The sequence below is a fragment of the Oncorhynchus keta genome, chromosome 27 (assembly GCF_023373465.1).
Source record: "Oncorhynchus keta strain PuntledgeMale-10-30-2019 chromosome 27, Oket_V2, whole genome shotgun sequence".
Classification (NCBI taxonomy): Eukaryota; Metazoa; Chordata; class Actinopteri; order Salmoniformes; family Salmonidae; genus Oncorhynchus; species Oncorhynchus keta.
This window is the reverse complement of record NC_068447.1, coordinates 33,110,480-33,127,432: the sequence shown is the minus strand read 5'-3', so window position 1 is coordinate 33,127,432 and position 16,953 is coordinate 33,110,480. Positions and strand designations below refer to the sequence as shown.

Here is a 16,953-nt window from a genome sequence, read left to right as displayed (position 1 = left end):
AAATTGATTAAAAATAATGTTTTCCCTCAGCCATCGACACACAATACCCATGATTACAAGGTGGAAACATGCTTTTTGGATTACTTTGCAAATTGATTGACAATTAAATACAGAAATATCTCATGTACATAAAGTATTCACACCCCTGAGTCAATACTTTTTAGAAGCACCTTTGGCAGCGATGACAGACGTTTTCCACACCTGGATTGTTCAAAATTTGCCCATTATTATTTTCAGAATTCTTCAAGCTTTGTCAAATTGGTTGTTGGTGATTGTTAGACAACCATTTTCAGGTCTTGCCATAGATTTTCAAGTAAAAAAAGAGGAGGAGAGAGGTACTCAGTAATGTGTTGTATTGGATTTGCCCCAAACATTAGACTTTGTATTCAGGAGAAAAAGCTTATTGCATTGCCACATATTTTGCAGTATTAATTTAGTGCCTGGTTGGAAATGGGATGCGTGTTTTGGAATATTTTAATTCTGTTCAGGTTTCCTTCTTTTTGCTCAGTGAATTAGGTTAGTGTTGTTTAAGTTCTCCTATCACAGTCATTAGACTAACTGTTTTATGTCACCATTGGCTTCATGGTGAAATGCCTAAATTGTTTCCTTCCTCTCCGGCAACTGAGTTAGGAAGGACACCTGTATCTTTGTACTGACTGGATGTATTGATACACCATCCAAAGTGTAATTAATAACTAATAGGTGATCTTCTTTGCGAGGCAATGGAAAACCTGCCTGGTCTTTGTGGTAGAATCTGTGTTTGAAATTCACTGCTCGACTGAGGTACTTTACAGATAATTGTATGTGTGGGGTACAGGGATGAGGTAGTCATTCAAAAATAACATTTATAACCACTATTACTTCACATAGGTCCATGCAACTTATTCTATGACTTGTTAAGCACATTTTTACTCTGAACTTATTTAGGCTTGCCTAAACAAAATTATTGAACACTTGACTCAAGACATGTCAGCTTCTCACTTTTATATTAATTTGTAAAATTGTCAAAAAAACATAATTCCACTTTGACATTATGGGGTATTGTGTGTAGGCCAGTGACCCCAAAATATATTTACAGGCTGTAACACAACAAAATGTGGAAAAAGTCAAGGGGTGTGAATACTTTCTGAAGGCACTGTAGCACAATCCATCGGGAATAGAATTTGGATTTGAGGACTTTTGTCATAAATCACCACAATTATCTTCTTCACAGAATTAATAACCACATAATTAATCATTCACTCGGTTGCAGCCACACATGTACTCTCATGTGAAAGCACACAGACACATCACAGCCACATGTACTAACTTAAATGTCTTGTGTTTAGAGATGGATAAATGTGATGATAAGTTACATCTATTTTGTTTTATGGGCTGTTCAAGGAAACAGGCTAGAGCAAACATTTTCAGAATTGAAGAGCACAATTAGGAAGATCATGTGGTTAATAATGTGACCTCTGCATGAGATATATCATTACAAGCTTCATGGTAAAGGAGCTAAGGGCCTGATATTAAATCTTCCACCAGAAACCAATTATTCAATAACATTGAAATTGCAGTTTGTCTTCCCACTTACACCATGTACACTGCAAGGAACCAGGGAGAAAAATCCCAGCACCCGGTGTTCAATTCAATCACTTGGAAAATACAATTATTCTACTTCCTCTCAGCTGTGAAATTGCTGTACAACCACTGTTAACATGGTGGTGTCATAATCACTGATAAGAGATGCGTGGGGTACCTTCCTGCCAATACAATATGCAAATAACAATTCTCTCCTTATAAACGATATTATAGGCCAGCTTGCAGAGCAGCTGTTACGCTGTTGGAGAACGGCCTCCTTTGCCTCATCCCTGCCGCGACGACACAACTGCAACGTGAGACATGAGTGATTGGCATGGCAAGATTGCTCCCAAATGTTCTCAATAAGCATTGCTATGGTGATGATGTCATTGAGCCTCTGCTCGAGCCTGGGCTGGTGGCTCGCACTCATTTGCATGTTAAGTTTGATGATGTGGCAGAGCATCAATAAAAATGCACTCCCTCATGACACGCTTGAAGGCATATGGTCTCCTCTAATGCATCACACATACAAACACAATACAATGCAGGATTCATTGAAACTACTTTACGATCCTAGTTTCCAGGGAGATCACCATCCACGGGGACACAGCCCGAACGCTCACCTCCCCATAATTTCCAACCAACGCGTCTCCGGTACTCCAGTACTCTAATCATTTGAATGTGTTGACAGTTGGAGAAATTGCTTGAGCTGCGCTGAGAATTCGAAAAGTATGAAAGCCAACGGTCCAATATTCTAGAACACTGCTGTGCGTACCCGTACAAGTTTAGGACTCTTATGATAAACCGTTTAGACTGAACGTATGCGAGCAAAATGAAGCATTCCATTTCTAAAACAACTGAATATTGAATTATGTCAAAATCTGCGGTGAGCAAAGTGGCAACAGGGCCATGAGGCATAAACATAAACAAGAGTAAACAAAGGCATGGCACAGAAAGCTGCACTATTTAAAGTTCCAAGGCATCTGATTTGATCTCAACATCAAATTATTTCTGGTAAACAACTAAGTACCTTACTGTGATTGTTTTCAATTAAAATGGTCAAAAATAAGTAAAAATAGCTTCTTAGCTAAAAGCAATTTCTCAAACAAGAATTTTGATAGGACTGAGAGGGGTCTAATGGGAGGGATGTGTAACCTGTAAAGAACTGTTATCCCTTACAAAAATGTTGTTTTTCAACAAACTTTCTGCCAGTTTGTGGCAAATTTGATGCAAACTAAATAGTATACCACAATGTTCACAGAAGTTTGCAAATGCTCGCCACTAGTGGTGAAACTGAGGCAATCCTTTGGCAACAATAATATTTATTGCCACAGTTGGCAAACAGTTCACCAGAGGTTAGTGGCCAACAGTTCACAATGCAGATAGCCCAGTTAGCCAATGTGCAGGGACACTGGTTGGTCGGGGCAATTGAGGTAGTATGTACATGAATGTATAGTTAAAGTGACTATGCATATACGATAAACAGAGAGTAGCAGCATTGTAAAAGAGGGGTGAGGGGCACACAATGCAATAGTCCGGGTAGCCATTTGATTACCTGTTCAGGAGTCTTATGGCTTGGGGGTAAAAACTGTTGAGAAGCCTTTTTGTCCTAGACTTGGCACTCTGGTACCACTTGCCATGCGGTAGTAGAGAGAGCAGTCTATGAATGCGGTGGCCGGGGTCTTTGACAATTTGTAGGTCCTTCATATGACACCGCCTGGTGAAGAAGTCCTGGATGGCAGGCAGCTTAGTGATGTACTGGGCCGTACGCACTACCCTCTGTAGTGCCTTGCAGTCAGAGGCTGAGCAAATGCTCTACCAGGTAGTGATGCAACCAGTCAGGATGCTCTCGATGGTGCAGCTACAGAAACTTTTGAGGATCTCGGGACCCATGCGAAATCGTTTTAGTTTCCTGAGGGGGAATAAGCTTTGTCGTGCCCTCTTCACGACTGTCTTGGTGTGTTTGGACCATTCTAGTTTGTTGGTGATGTGGACACCAAGGAACTTGAAGCTCCTCAACCTGCTCCACTACAACCCCGTCGATGAGAATGGGGGCGTGATCGGTCCTCCTTTTCCTGTAGTCCACAATCATCTCCTTAGTCTTGGTTACGTTGAGGGATAGGTTGTTATCCTGGCACCACCCAAACAGGTCTCTGGGCTCCTTCCTGTAGGCTCTCATCAGGCCTACCACTGTTGTGTCGTCGGCAAACTGAATGGTGTTGGAGTCGTGCCTGGCCATGCAGTCGTGGGTGAACAGGGAGTACAGGAGGGGACTGAGCACGCACCCCTGGGGGGCTCCAGTGTTGAGGATCAGCGTGGCAGATGAGTTGCTACCTACCCTCACCACCTGGGGGTGGCACGTCAGGAAGTCCAGGATCCAGTTGCAGAGGGAGGTGTTTAGTCCCAGGATCCTTAGCTTAGTGATGAGCTTTGAGAGTACGTTGAATGCTGAGCTTTGATCAATGAATAGCATTCTCACATAGGTGTTCCTTTTGTCCAGGTGGGAAAGGGCAGTGTGGAGTGCAATAGAGATTGCATAATCTTTGGATCTGTTTGCGTGGTATGCAAATTGGAGTGGGTATAGGGTTTCTGGGATAATGGTGTTAATGTGAGCCCTTGCCAGCCTTTCAAAACACTTCATGGATACGGACGTGAGTGCTATGGGTCGGTTGTCATTTAGGCAGGTTGCCTTTGTGTTCTTGGGCACATAGGGACTATGGTGGTCTGCTTGAAACATGATGGTATTACAGACTCAATCAGGAACATGTTGAAAATGTCAGTGAAGACACCTGCCAGTTGGTCAGCACATGCCCGGAGCACACGTCCTGGTAATCCGTCTGGCCACGCAGCCTTGTGAATGTTGACCCGTTTAAAAGGTTTTACTCACGTCGGCTACGGAGAGTGTGATCACACAGTCGTCCGGAACAGCTGATGCACTCATGCATGCCTCAGTGTCGCTTGCCTCGAAGCGAGCATAGAAGTGATTTAGCGCATCTGGTAGGCTCGTGGCTGTGCTTCCCTTTATAGTCTAATAGTTTGTAAGCCCTGCCACATAAGACGAGCGTCGGAGCCGGTGTAGTACGATTCAATCTTAGCCCTGTATTGACGCTTTGCCTGTTTGATGGTTCGTCAGAGGGCATAGCGGGATTTCTTATAAGCTTCCGGGTTAGAGTCCCGCACCTTAAAAGCGGCAGCTCTACCCTTTAGCTCAGTACGAGTGTTGCCTGTAATCCATGACTTCTGGTTGGGCTATGTACGTACAGTCACTGTGGGGACGACGTCCTCAATGCACTTATTGATAAAGCCAGTGACTGATGTGGTGTACTCCTCAATGCCATCGGAAGAATCCCGGAATATGTCTGTGATAGCAAAACAGTCCTGTAGTTTAGCATCTGATTCATCTGACCACTTTTTTGTAGACTGAGTCATTGGTGCTTCCTGCTTTAATTATTGCTTGTAAGCAGGAATCAGGAGGACAGAATTGTGGTCCGATTGACCAAATGGAGGGCAAGGGAGAGCTTTGTACGCGACTCTTTGTGTGGAGTACAGGTGATCTAGAATTTTTCTTTGCACATTCAACATGTTGATAGAAAATAGGCAGAACCTATTTAAGTTTCCCTGCATTAAAGTCTCCAGCCACTAAGAGCGCCACCTCTGGGTGAACGGTTTCCTGCTTGCTTATTTCCTTACACAGCTGACGGAGTGCGGTCTTAGTGCCAGCATCCGTCTGCAGTGGTAAATAAACAGCCACAAAAAGTATAGCTGAAAACTCTAGGCAAGTAATGTGGTCTGCATTTTCTCACAAGATATTCTACTTTCGTGCACCAGCTGTTTACAAATATGCACAGACCCCCCAGTGTGCGGTTCTATCTTGCCGGTGCAGCGTATATCCCACTAGCTGAATATCCATGTTATCATTCAGCCACGATTCCGTGAAACACAAGATATTACAGATCGTATCTCATCTAATTTATTGTCCAATAATTTCACGATGGCAAGTAATATTGACGGTAACAGCAGCTTTCCCACTCGCCTTCTGCAGATCCTAACCTGGCACCACGCGCTGTGTCCTCTGTGTCTCTTCCACTTGCAAATAACTGGGATGTTGGCCTTGTCAGGTGTTCGGAAAATGTCCTGCTTGTTGAAGAAAAAATCTTAATCTAATCAGAGGTGAGTGATAACTGTCCTGATGTGCAGAAGCTCTTTTTTTTGCCGTAAGATACAGTTGCAGAAACATTATGTACAAAATAATTAACAAATAACACGAAAATAAACATAATAGTACAATTGGTTGGGCACCCCTAAAACTGCTGCCATTTCTTCCAGCGTCATTAAAAAAAGAAATCTGTGGCAACAGTTTACCAGAAGTTGACAACACAAGGATTCTCACTAACTCCATTGCTCATGAATAAACCATAGCCCATATCACAGAGTCTGCTTTCCAAGCACATTTCAGTTTCTACTAAAATCTGCGTATAAGGCCTACCCGCCCCATTGGGATTGCCAAGGAAGTCATCTGAACAGACATGGTGCAGTATGATACCAGCACCTTTATGTCATCCTGGGAATCCCAGGCATCAGACCACATTACCACTACCTGTAGGGTGTCACGCTGTGATTTCACAACCCAACTGCGGTAGTCCTTCTGTGTAGAGGAGGCATACTGTATATTCAGACATCCTCCCATTAAATATGCATGCTTGAGATATAAATACCATTCTAGTCTTGCCAGATGACAAAAGGCCTGAGAGTAGTTGACACAACCTAAAAGAAGCATAGACATCATGCCCTTGGCCTACACAGTCTTCCCTCAACCTCTCTTACAGCTAACACAACCCTGCCAACAGCAACAAAGTAGGAAATAATTACACATAATTCACCTGCACAGAAAACAATGTGACAGCAATTAATTTTATTCCTTAAGCATTTCTATCTCAAAAGAAGAATGGAAATGAGGTGTAAATGGGTTTAAAATCACAAAAACAATCTTATCCGGATGGGATTTTATTACAAAATACACAAATCAAACACAAACATGTGAGTCTGAAAGAGTTGCAGTTTAAGATTGCACATCTTTGTTATTATATTTTGAGTCACTATAGTCCAGCACACAGAGAGCGCAGTCAATACACCTTCTCTGCACCTGCTGGACACTGGTATCTTCTGTCTGTGAGTGTGTGGAGACCCTCTGTTCTGGTTAGGTACTCCTCCCAGGGATTGGTTAGGGTTAGAAGTTCTCCAGCAGGTCCATAATCCTCTTCTGCTCACTCTCTTTGAACTCCTCACTCTTCCCGTCCCCGATGTTTTCAGCATACTCTGAAAAAAAGACAAATCCCCAAGTTTAGTTTGGTAGACTATGAGCTCTTCACGCAGTCTTCTTTTGAATCAAACCACTCCATGGGCATGGTTCCTGTAATCCACACAAATCAAAGGAATGGGAATTGAAACCTAGGAGGATGTTCCTGAATGACAATGGCATAACCTCCCTTTTCCTCTCTCTCACGCCCACACAAGAATACATGCATGAACACTGAACACACCCAGTTTCCCCATACGCATGTTAAATAACCAGTGGCTTAGTGCCGAGGCCAGAATACAAAAAAGGAGAGATCTAGAAAAGGCTGCAGTCTGCAACCTAAAAATCTAGGATATACATTTTTTCTAAAAGTGAATCTCCAACCCTATGTTCTAGCCCGTAGATCCAGTGTTGTGCTCTAGCAGTGCAGTACGTTTACTCCTATATCCCCTGACTTGCACCTCGTCTCTCAAGGGTACATACTTCAGCCTATATTCCCTGCCAACTCACACTAGACTCTTCTTTAACGGAGGCAAACTCGCTGTGGAACGCCAGGCAGTCACACAGGCGTAGCCTCTGAAAGCAGCAGTCTATTTGTGAGTCTAATGTGGAGGGGTGTGCTGTCAGAAGCCCAGCGCAGGTAGCCCCTCTTGCAGGATTACCAGTAAAGCCTGTGGACCCTTGAGAGAGGAGATCAAAAACAAAGTTTCTCTTTTAAATGCCAGAGAATAAAAGAGTTTCTGACAATGGCCTGAGGCAAGGGGAAAACATGGCTTCAATAGACTGCTGGGGTGAATCATAAGGAGTTCACACAGAGGATTCATCTCCTCATAAGATTCAGTAACCATGACCAGAAATTCAAGAGACTCACACACACTTTCTAACACAGAGCGGCGCTCATGATGACTGATAGTAAAACTATATACAGTGGTATTAAGCACTAACAAAAAACAAGACTCCAAATATTTTCTTGAAGTCCTAGATTCTACATCATACCCTGCTCATTCAGCCCCGAATGTGTGTGAGCCAGCAGGGTTCCACAAATGACCCACACAATCTCAATATCCCCTAGAATTAGCCTCAAGAAGACAGGCCCACTCTCCAAAATCATGGGCTGGCATTCTAAGGCGCTCTTCCTGTCACTGTGGCGACCAGGCTGAGGGGAATATGGCGTGACAAACGCTGCTACCATTTGCTGGGTCACCGACTAGGGCTTCCTGCTCGATCACAAATGTTGCACTTAATTTTCAAGCCAGTCTCACTGTCGACAAGTAGGTTAATCATTAAGGATCTCAGCCTGCAAACTTACAGAATGGAGAAACCTTTGAAATGGACCACTCCTGACACTTCACCTGTCAACTCTGATGTGTCACCGATGAGGCTATGAGCTGAAGATAACAGGGAGTGCAGACTGAGGCAGTGCTTGTCAAGACACTCTGAAGAACTGCAATGCTTAATTTCTCCCAAGAATAACACCTTCAATCTATAGGTTGTAGTCTTATGCAAGACTTCAAAACCTTCGACTGCACCGGTTGGGGGGGTATGGCAGTCACACACACGGGATCATCATGCTTCTGGATGGCATCGTCCACCACACGTGACTTCACAGGTTGGGCCCTTTTACTGAGCAGCTGTCGATCGGAGCGAGGTTAGAAAGCTACATTAGATTATTAATTCCCCAACACAGTTTCATTGATACCTTGGTTCCACAGAACCTCCCACTCTGAGCTGAGGGCCAAGAGTCCCCATCTGGTGCGAGCCCATCAGACATTAAGGTCATTTCACCCGGCCTGGCCAGACCACTGAGGCTGCTGGAGTGTAGAGGCCTGGACAGACAACCTATATCATCTGGAGCAGACAGAATGTAATATACCTAGTGTATCATTCAACAGAAGTAATAATCTATAATTACAATGTATTCTCAAGCTCCATATTATCCATAGAACGGGTGTGATAGGCAGCAAAAAAAAATCTCTACATACAAATTCATCAGCGGCCCACTCTAGACAGCCTTCACTTTCATTCTAAAAGATCGGGGTCAAGTTCAGAGACATTGACATTCTCTCTGAATGTATTTAACCTGTTCATGCTGCCTAAGCCATGTCCAATGCAGGAGTCAGCCTTTTAAAATGGGGAAGATCAGGGAGGAGCTTCCCACTCTAATGGGCACCCACACAGTGTGTCTCACAGAGACGACACAGACGAGGGCAGCTGAGCATGAATGTAAGTAAGTAGTAACTGTTGGCTTTCGAGGGAGACAGGGGACATGGGGCTAGTGCTGCGCATCAACATGAGACTCGTTACCCCGTCCAAGCTGTGACATGGATGTCTCTATTTACATCACTACATGTCATCAGGGCTGAGAGCCATACCGTCCACAGCTTCCTGGTCTTAGTTGACAATGACAGAGGTTAATGAATAACTCAAAATACAATCACATTAATATATAAACTAAAAACAGATAGTACACATGTATTTATGCCTTTTAGGTAAAGAAGGAAGCAGTGAGGCTGGTAAATAGGCTAGGTGTTGTATGTCTTCGGAGTAGATCCATGTCAGTGCTAGTCTCTCTGCCTCTAGCAGGGTGTGACGTGGACCCTCACCTCTCATGATGTGCCGCACCACTTTGACAGAGCCTCCCCTCAGGTTCAGGATCTGATGCACCCTCTGCTGCAGCTGAGAGGAGAAAAGACAAAGGGTCATGACTGAATCACTAATAATGCTAGCATACTGTACACTTTGCCTCTGTGACATTGTACAGTTACTATATCACTCAGAAGTTAAGCTAAAAAGACAGTGTCTTGACAACTTCAAATGAGTGGATTTGGCTATTTCAACCACACTTGTTGCTGACAGGTGTATAAAATCGAGCACACAGACATGCAATCTCCATAAACATTTGTACATCCTATGACGTGGTACCATCATAGTATACCACCTTTGCAAAAAGTCAGTTCATAAAATTTCTGCCCTGCTAGAGCTGCCCTGGTCAACTGTAGGTGCTGTTATTGTGAAGTGGAAATGTCTAGGGTCAACAACGGCTCAGCCACGAAGTGGAAGGCCACACAACTCAGAACGGGCCGCTGAATCGCGCAGCTTGTAAAAATAGTCTGTCCCTGGTTGCAACACTTACTACAGTTTTCCAAACTGCCTCTGGAAGCAACGTCAGCACAATAACCGTTATGCTGGACCCTCATGAAATGGGTTTCCATGGCAGAGCAGCCGCACACAAGCCTAAAAAAAAAAAATTGGCAAATGCAAATGTCAAGCATCGGCTGGAGGGATGTAAAGCTTGACGTCATTGGAAACAAGTTCTCTGGCGTGATGAATCACACTTCACATCTGGCAGTACGACAAACAAATCTGGGTTTGGCAGATGCCAGGAGAAAGCTACCTGCCCGAATGCATAGCGCAAACTGTAAAGTTTGGTGGAGGAGGAAAAATGTTCTGGGACTGTTCATTGTTCGGCCCCTTAGTTCAAGTGAAGGGAAATCTTAACGCTACAGCATACAACATTCTAGACAATTCTGTTTCAGCATTGCAATGCTCCCGTGCACAAAGCGAGGTCCATACAGAAATGGTTTGCTGAGATCGGTGTGGAATAACTTCACTGGCCTGCACAGAGCCCTGACCTCAACCCTATCGAACACCTTTGGGATGAATTGGAACACGACTGCGAGTCAGGCCTAATTGCCTAACATCGGTGCCCGACCTCACTAATGTTTGTGGCTGAATGGAAGCAAGTTCCTGCAGCAATGTTCCAACATCTAGTGGAAAGCCTTCCCAGAGGAGTGGAGGCTGTTATAGCAGCAAAGAGGGGGACCAACTACATATTACTGCCCATGATTTTGGAATGAGATGTTCGACGAGCAGGTGTCCACATACTTTTGGTTGTGTAGTGTATCTATAAGGTACCAAATACAAGTTGCCGAATCTTCATATAGACTGTGCATACAGTATATTTCATGTAAATCAGCCCATGACCCTACCTGGGATATCCCTGAGTTGCTGATCTCCACCATGATATAACAGAGCAACTGGAGGACAAACAGCCCAGCATCCAGCCTCCGTAGGTAGAACTCATCCTCCATCACATCATCCAGAATCTCTCCACGTTTAACCATGTCCTGTTACACACACACACACACACACACAGACGGATAAAAACATAATTAAATAAATAATATTCAAGTGTTATTTGTCAACCTTTCCAAATCCAATCTCTTTATTGATCAAGTCAACACACATATCAATTGATTTAAGAGTTAAGTGGCCAGGGGGTCTGCTCTGCTGCTTCTGCTCGCATGCACACCTGCATAGTTATCCATCTTAACAAAGCTGTCCATATGCCAATAACGTATGGCTGTCAAAACACAACGGCCACATTAATCATCATGAGCCATGCAACCGGACCGAGGAGAAGCGGCTTCTAGCATGTGGTGCATAACGCCTAACCATGACGACTTGACACCTGAGAAGAACTGCAACAGAACCGTGATGTGCATGTTAGCTCTCACCCTGCTGTCAGCCCAGGTGGAGAACATGACAGTTGGCATTCTTTACTGGATATAATTGCACCAAGACATCAGCCTCCCCCTCAGGACTAAATCTATTTTCAAGGGATATTCTGGCATCAGAGAGGGAGGCATATTGCTGGCATGCACACAGCAGCAGTCAGTGTGCTCTAGTAGTCATACACAAGGGCATCCAACAGGAATATTAATCCGTGCTCTATATATGAGCAAACAAACAGGATCTTTTAAAAGAGGTTTGTGATGAAAACAAACTGCTCTTCAAATGTGGATCCAGAGGGCAGTACCGTGTGCTTGACATTCGGATTCAAATACTGACGCCTGTCAGTTGACTTTAATTTGAAAGCATTACAACATTGAAGGGCTCCATTTCTTTAAATAAATCATATCAAGACACATTCAAGCTAGGCTAATTTATCTTTACTATGCTAATATCAAAGACTAAACTATTTTGGGACATGTAAGCATTTGCAACTCTAGCCTATTTAGATGTAAAACAATAGACCTACCCATGATTGAAACAATGTTTAAAAAGACATCTGGGGATATAGCTGGTGCAGCTTTCAGAACAAAACTCCTGCCTGTTCTGAGACGGTCATCTCATATAGGCTACTGCATCAGACCAAGTAGATAAAAAGAAATGTCTGTATATGCTAATGTATAGCGAACCCTAGGGACAAGGGGACTGGCAAACCTACCAGCTAGTCTGTCCTCATTACTCTGAAAATAATTGGAGTGGAGAAAACCTTTTTCAAAGGAAGCCTGGACGACTTAATCAAGGAATGAGGCCTGACAACCAACCACCAAGGAGAAAGTAATGAGGACCGATTTTCAGTCTCTTCTCCATTCCACATCCTGGTCCAGTACAGGTGTTAATATGACAACAGCAAAATGGAACAAATGCTGGCTCCATGCTTTTCCTCTGGTGGAATGCAAAGAATTAAAGTTACTTCTTTGTCAGCACTTTCCCTGAGCTTACTGTAGCCCTCCGTACACCAGAGGGCTTACCGAATCAGCTTACTTGTGTGGTGTAAGAGTAGGTGATAAAACTTGAACAGGGAGAGATGCTGATTTTCACTTTTGATAGTTGCACAGATTAACATTTAGGCTTTTCAGAAATCAAATGGCATTTCTCTATTTTGATCCTACCCTAGGTAATAGAATCCCAGAAATACAGGTAACCACCTACACACAAACGTACACACTTTAAGCCATCACAAGGATCAATAAGACTCCAGTGGTTGGCTGGGAGATGGTGCTGCGCAATAGGACCGATCCCTACCCAGCTCCCATCAATCCCACAGCACACAGCCCTCCTACACACAGAGGCTGAGGCAATGGATGTCTGAGCAATAGCTCCATTCTCTTAATGAGGCTGGAGCAGGTAAGGGGAGGAAGACAGGAAGCAGGGAGAGAGAGAGGAGCAAAAATATCCAAAAAGCATTGAAACCATCCACCAACACTTAAAATTAGATGAAAGGTAAACTACGTGAACACCTGACATCAAACATGTCATTCCAAAATCATGGGCATTAATATGGAGTTGGTCCCCCCTTTGTACTATAACAGCCTGCAATCTTCTGGGAAGGCTTTTCACTAGATGTTGTAACATTGCTGCAGGAACTTGCGTCCATTCAGCCACAAGAGCATTAGTGAGGTCGGTCACTGATGTTGGACGATTAGGCCTGGCTCGCCGTCGGCATTCCAATTCATCCCAAAGGTGTTTGATGGGGTTGAGGTCAGGGCTCTGTGCAAGTTCTTCCATACCGCTCACAGCAAACCATTTCCGTATGGACCAAACTTTGTTCACGGGAGCATGGGCCCTTCCCCAAACTGTTGCCACCAAGTTGGAAGAACAGAATAATCTAGAATGTAATTTAGGGCTGACCCCAATTAGTCAACTAGTGGATTGTTTGGTCATTAGGCTGTTGTTCGACCAAGATTATTTCAGTCAAGCAGTAACAAATAGATAGCACAGGAGGTCGGTGGCACTTTAACTGAGAACAGGCTCGTTCTAACGACTGGAACCAAATGTTTAACAATGCGAAGGGCTCTGTACAGCTCCACATTGACATGATTGGTTGACGGTAGGCGGGGGCGGAACATCCTGAAGAAATAACAAACTCACTTCCTTGACAACAGATCTGCACTGCTCCATGAAGCATAAATGCCCTGACTTCTGCTGAGGCCATATCACCGTAAATGATGCATGGCCATGGATTGACCATGTGCCCAGACGCACAATGCACTTCTCTCTGCTGAACGCGCACACTCCCGCCAATTTGTGCACATTCATCGTTTGCGTTTCATTGTTGGCGTATATCAATTTCCCATTACCTATATCACCAGTAGTACATATACTGTTATAAATAAGAAATTAATCTACAATGTTTGTTACTTTGGTTACGGTCATTTCTGTTAATACATTCAATATTATTATTCCAGTCTTCCCGTTATCATTGTCGGACTGGACACGTTGTTTGCAGAGTGCACAACCTATGCTACATTTGTGAGAAACAAGTTTTGTTTTATTTAATTCGATTTATGAGTTTTGTCAACTTAGTTATTGTATTTTATTTGGAGAACTTCTGTCAATGTTGAGTAAGAGAATGTAGGCATATAAATGTGCCCATTTGGGGATCTGATACCATTTCTGGTTTGCTTAATGAGTTCAAGCAGTAGAACATTTGAGGTGCTTGGACTCCAGTGCGCTCCTGCCCAAGTCAAGCACGGCTTCTTATCCCTTGTGCAAAGCCTACAGCTGTGTCTGTCCCGAGCTCACTGGCATGGGAAACTGAGGGCCCAGAATATACAACGTTGCAAGTTCGCTAGCACAAGCATTGGGCTGGACCCACATAAGTTATTAATAGTTGATACAGAAGAAATGGTAGAAATGGTAGAAATGGTAAGATAAATTGGCATTCCACATGAGAAAGGTCTCCGCCGACTCCTTTAGCCAATTATCGGCTACTTCAAGAGAGTAATGGCAGAACCTGTGAAAGCCAAAATGAGTGGGAGGAGAACAGTTGGGTCAGGTTCAGGTTTTCTTCTTGTTATCTGTAACTCTGGCGCCCTTGAGGCATTGGTCTAATTTCATCAAACCGTAAGCTTAAAGCACCAGACAAGCTCAATGCATATAGTTGATTTTATAAAAAATAAGAAACAGGTTTTGTCTATATACGGAAAAAATGTGTAGCTCTAGCAGGGCAGAAACTTGATGAACTGACTTGTTTGAAAGGTGGCATACTATGACGGTGCTAGGTTGAAAGTCACTGAGCTCTTCAGTTCGGGCTATTCTACTGCCAATGTTTGTCTAAGGAGATTGCATGGCTGTGTACTCAATATTATAAACCTGTCAGCAAAGGCTGTGGCTTAAATAGTGGAATCCACTAATTTGAAGGGGTGTCCACATACTTTTGTATATATAGTGCATGCTAGACTATAGACAAGGTTGGGAAAGGCAAGAGAATGGCTCATTTCTGGACGCTTTGAAATACTTTCTCCTTTGAAATCCTTTTCAGCATTGATGCATCCAGTTACAGTGCCTTGGAAAAATATTCATTCCCCTTGCATTTTTCCTATTTTGTTGCATTACAACCTGTAATTTAAATAGATTTGTATTTGTATTTCATGTAATGGACAGACACAAAATTTGATGAAGTGAAATTAAAAAAAGAACTTGTTTCTAAAAAATAAAAAAACGGAAGTGTGGTGCATGCATACCCCCTTTTCTATGAAGCCTCTAAATAGGATCTGGTGCAACAAATTACCTTCAGACGTCACATAATTAGTTAAAGTCCACCTGTGTCCAATCTTAGAGTCACATGATCTCAGTATATATACAGCTGTTCTGAAAGGCCCCAGTGCCTGCAATACCACTAAGCAAGGGGCACCATGAAGACCAAGGAGCTCTCCAAACAAATCTGGGACAAAGTTGTGGAGAAGTACAGATCAGGGTTGGGTTATAAAAAAATATCTGAAAATTTGAACATCCCACAGAGCACCATTACATCCATTATTAAAAAATGGAAAGAATATGGCACCACAACAAACCCGCCAAGAGAGGGCTGCCCACCAAAACTCACAGACCAGGCAAGGAGGGCATTAATCAGAAAGGCAACAAAGAGACCAAAGATAACCCTGAAGAAGCTCCACAGCGGAGATTGGAGTATCTGTCCATAGGACCACTTAAGCAGTACACTCCACAGAGCTGGGCTATACAGAAGAGTGGCCAGAAAAAAGCCATTGCTTAAAGAAAATAATAAGCAAACACATTTGGTGTTTGCCAAAAGTCATGTGGGTGACTCACCAAAGATATGGAAGAAGGTACTCTGGTCAGATGAGACTAAAATTGAGCTTTTTGGCCATCAAGGAAAACGCTATGTCTGGCGCAAACCCAACACTTCTCATCACTGCTATAGACCTATATCCATCCTGCCCTGCCTATCTAAGGTCTTTGAAAGCCAAGTCAACAAACAGGTCACTGACCATCTCGAATCCCACCGTACCTTCTCCGCTGTGCAATCTGGTTTCCGAGCCGGTCACGGGTGCACCTCAGCCACACTCAAGGTACTAAATGATATCATAACCGCCATCGATAAAAGACAGTACTGTGCAGCCGTCTTCATCGACCTCGCCAAGGCTTTCGACTCTGTCAATCACCAAATTCTTATCGGCAGACTCAACAGCCTCGGTTTTTCGGATGACTGCCTTGCCTGGTTCACCAATTACTTTGCAGACAGAGTTCAGTGTGTCAAATCGGAGGGCATGCTGTCCGGTCCTCTGGCAGTCTCTATGGGGGTGCCACAGGGTTCAATTCTCGGGCCGACTCTTTTCTCTGTATATATCAATGATGTTGCTCTTGCTGCGGGCGATTCCCTGATCCACCTCTACGCAGACGACACCATTCTATATACTTTCGGCCCGTCATTGGACACTGTGCTATCCAACCTCCAAACGAGCTTCAATGCCATACAGCACTCCTTCCGTGGCCTCCAACTGCTCCTAAACGCGAGTAAAACCAAATGCATGCTTTTCAACCGATCGCTGCCTGCACCCGCATGCCCGACTAGCATCACCACCCTGGATGGTTCCAACCTTGAATATGTGGACATCTATAAGTACCTAGGTGTCTGGCTAGACTGCAAACTCTCCTTCCAGACTCACATCAAACATCTCCAATCAAAAATCAAATCCAGAGTCGGCTTTCTATTCCGCAACAAAGCCTCCTTCACTCACGCTGCCAAGCTTACCCTAGTAAAACTGACTATCCTACCGATCCTCGACTTCGGCGATGTCATCTACAAAATGGCTTCCAACACTCTACTCAGCAAACTGGATGCAGTCTATCACAGTGCCATCCGTTTTGTCACTAAAGCACCTTATACCACCCACCACTGCGACTTGTATGCTCTAGTCGGCTGGCCCTCACTACATATTCGTCGCCAGACCCACTGGCTCCAGGTCATCTACAAGTCCATGCTAGGTAAAGCTCCGCCTTATCTCAGTTCACTGGTCACGATGGCAACACCCATCCGTAGCACGCGCTCCAGCAGGTGTATC

The 16,953-nt window shown here is 44.0% G+C and overlaps 1 protein-coding gene across 3 annotated transcripts in view; it reads right to left on the bottom strand.

The window, feature by feature from the left end:
- Positions 1-6,460: 6,460 nt before the first annotated feature.
- The window catches only part of LOC118359817 (beta-catenin-like protein 1), a 44,331-nt gene continuing 33,838 nt past the window's right edge, over positions 6,461-16,953 (bottom strand). For 2 of the 3 annotated variants that reach the window (XM_035738606.2, XM_035738607.2), the window contains 3 exons: positions 10,849-10,986; positions 9,463-9,535; positions 6,461-6,879 (listed from right to left, as the gene is read on the bottom strand). In XM_035738606.2, coding sequence (XP_035594499.1) covers positions 6,791-6,879; positions 9,463-9,535; positions 10,849-10,986 — 300 coding nt within the window. In that variant the 3' untranslated portion in view covers positions 6,461-6,790. The remainder of the gene's footprint in view (positions 6,880-9,462; positions 9,536-10,848; positions 10,987-16,953) is intronic. The other variant, XM_035738609.2, reaches the window with a different exon arrangement.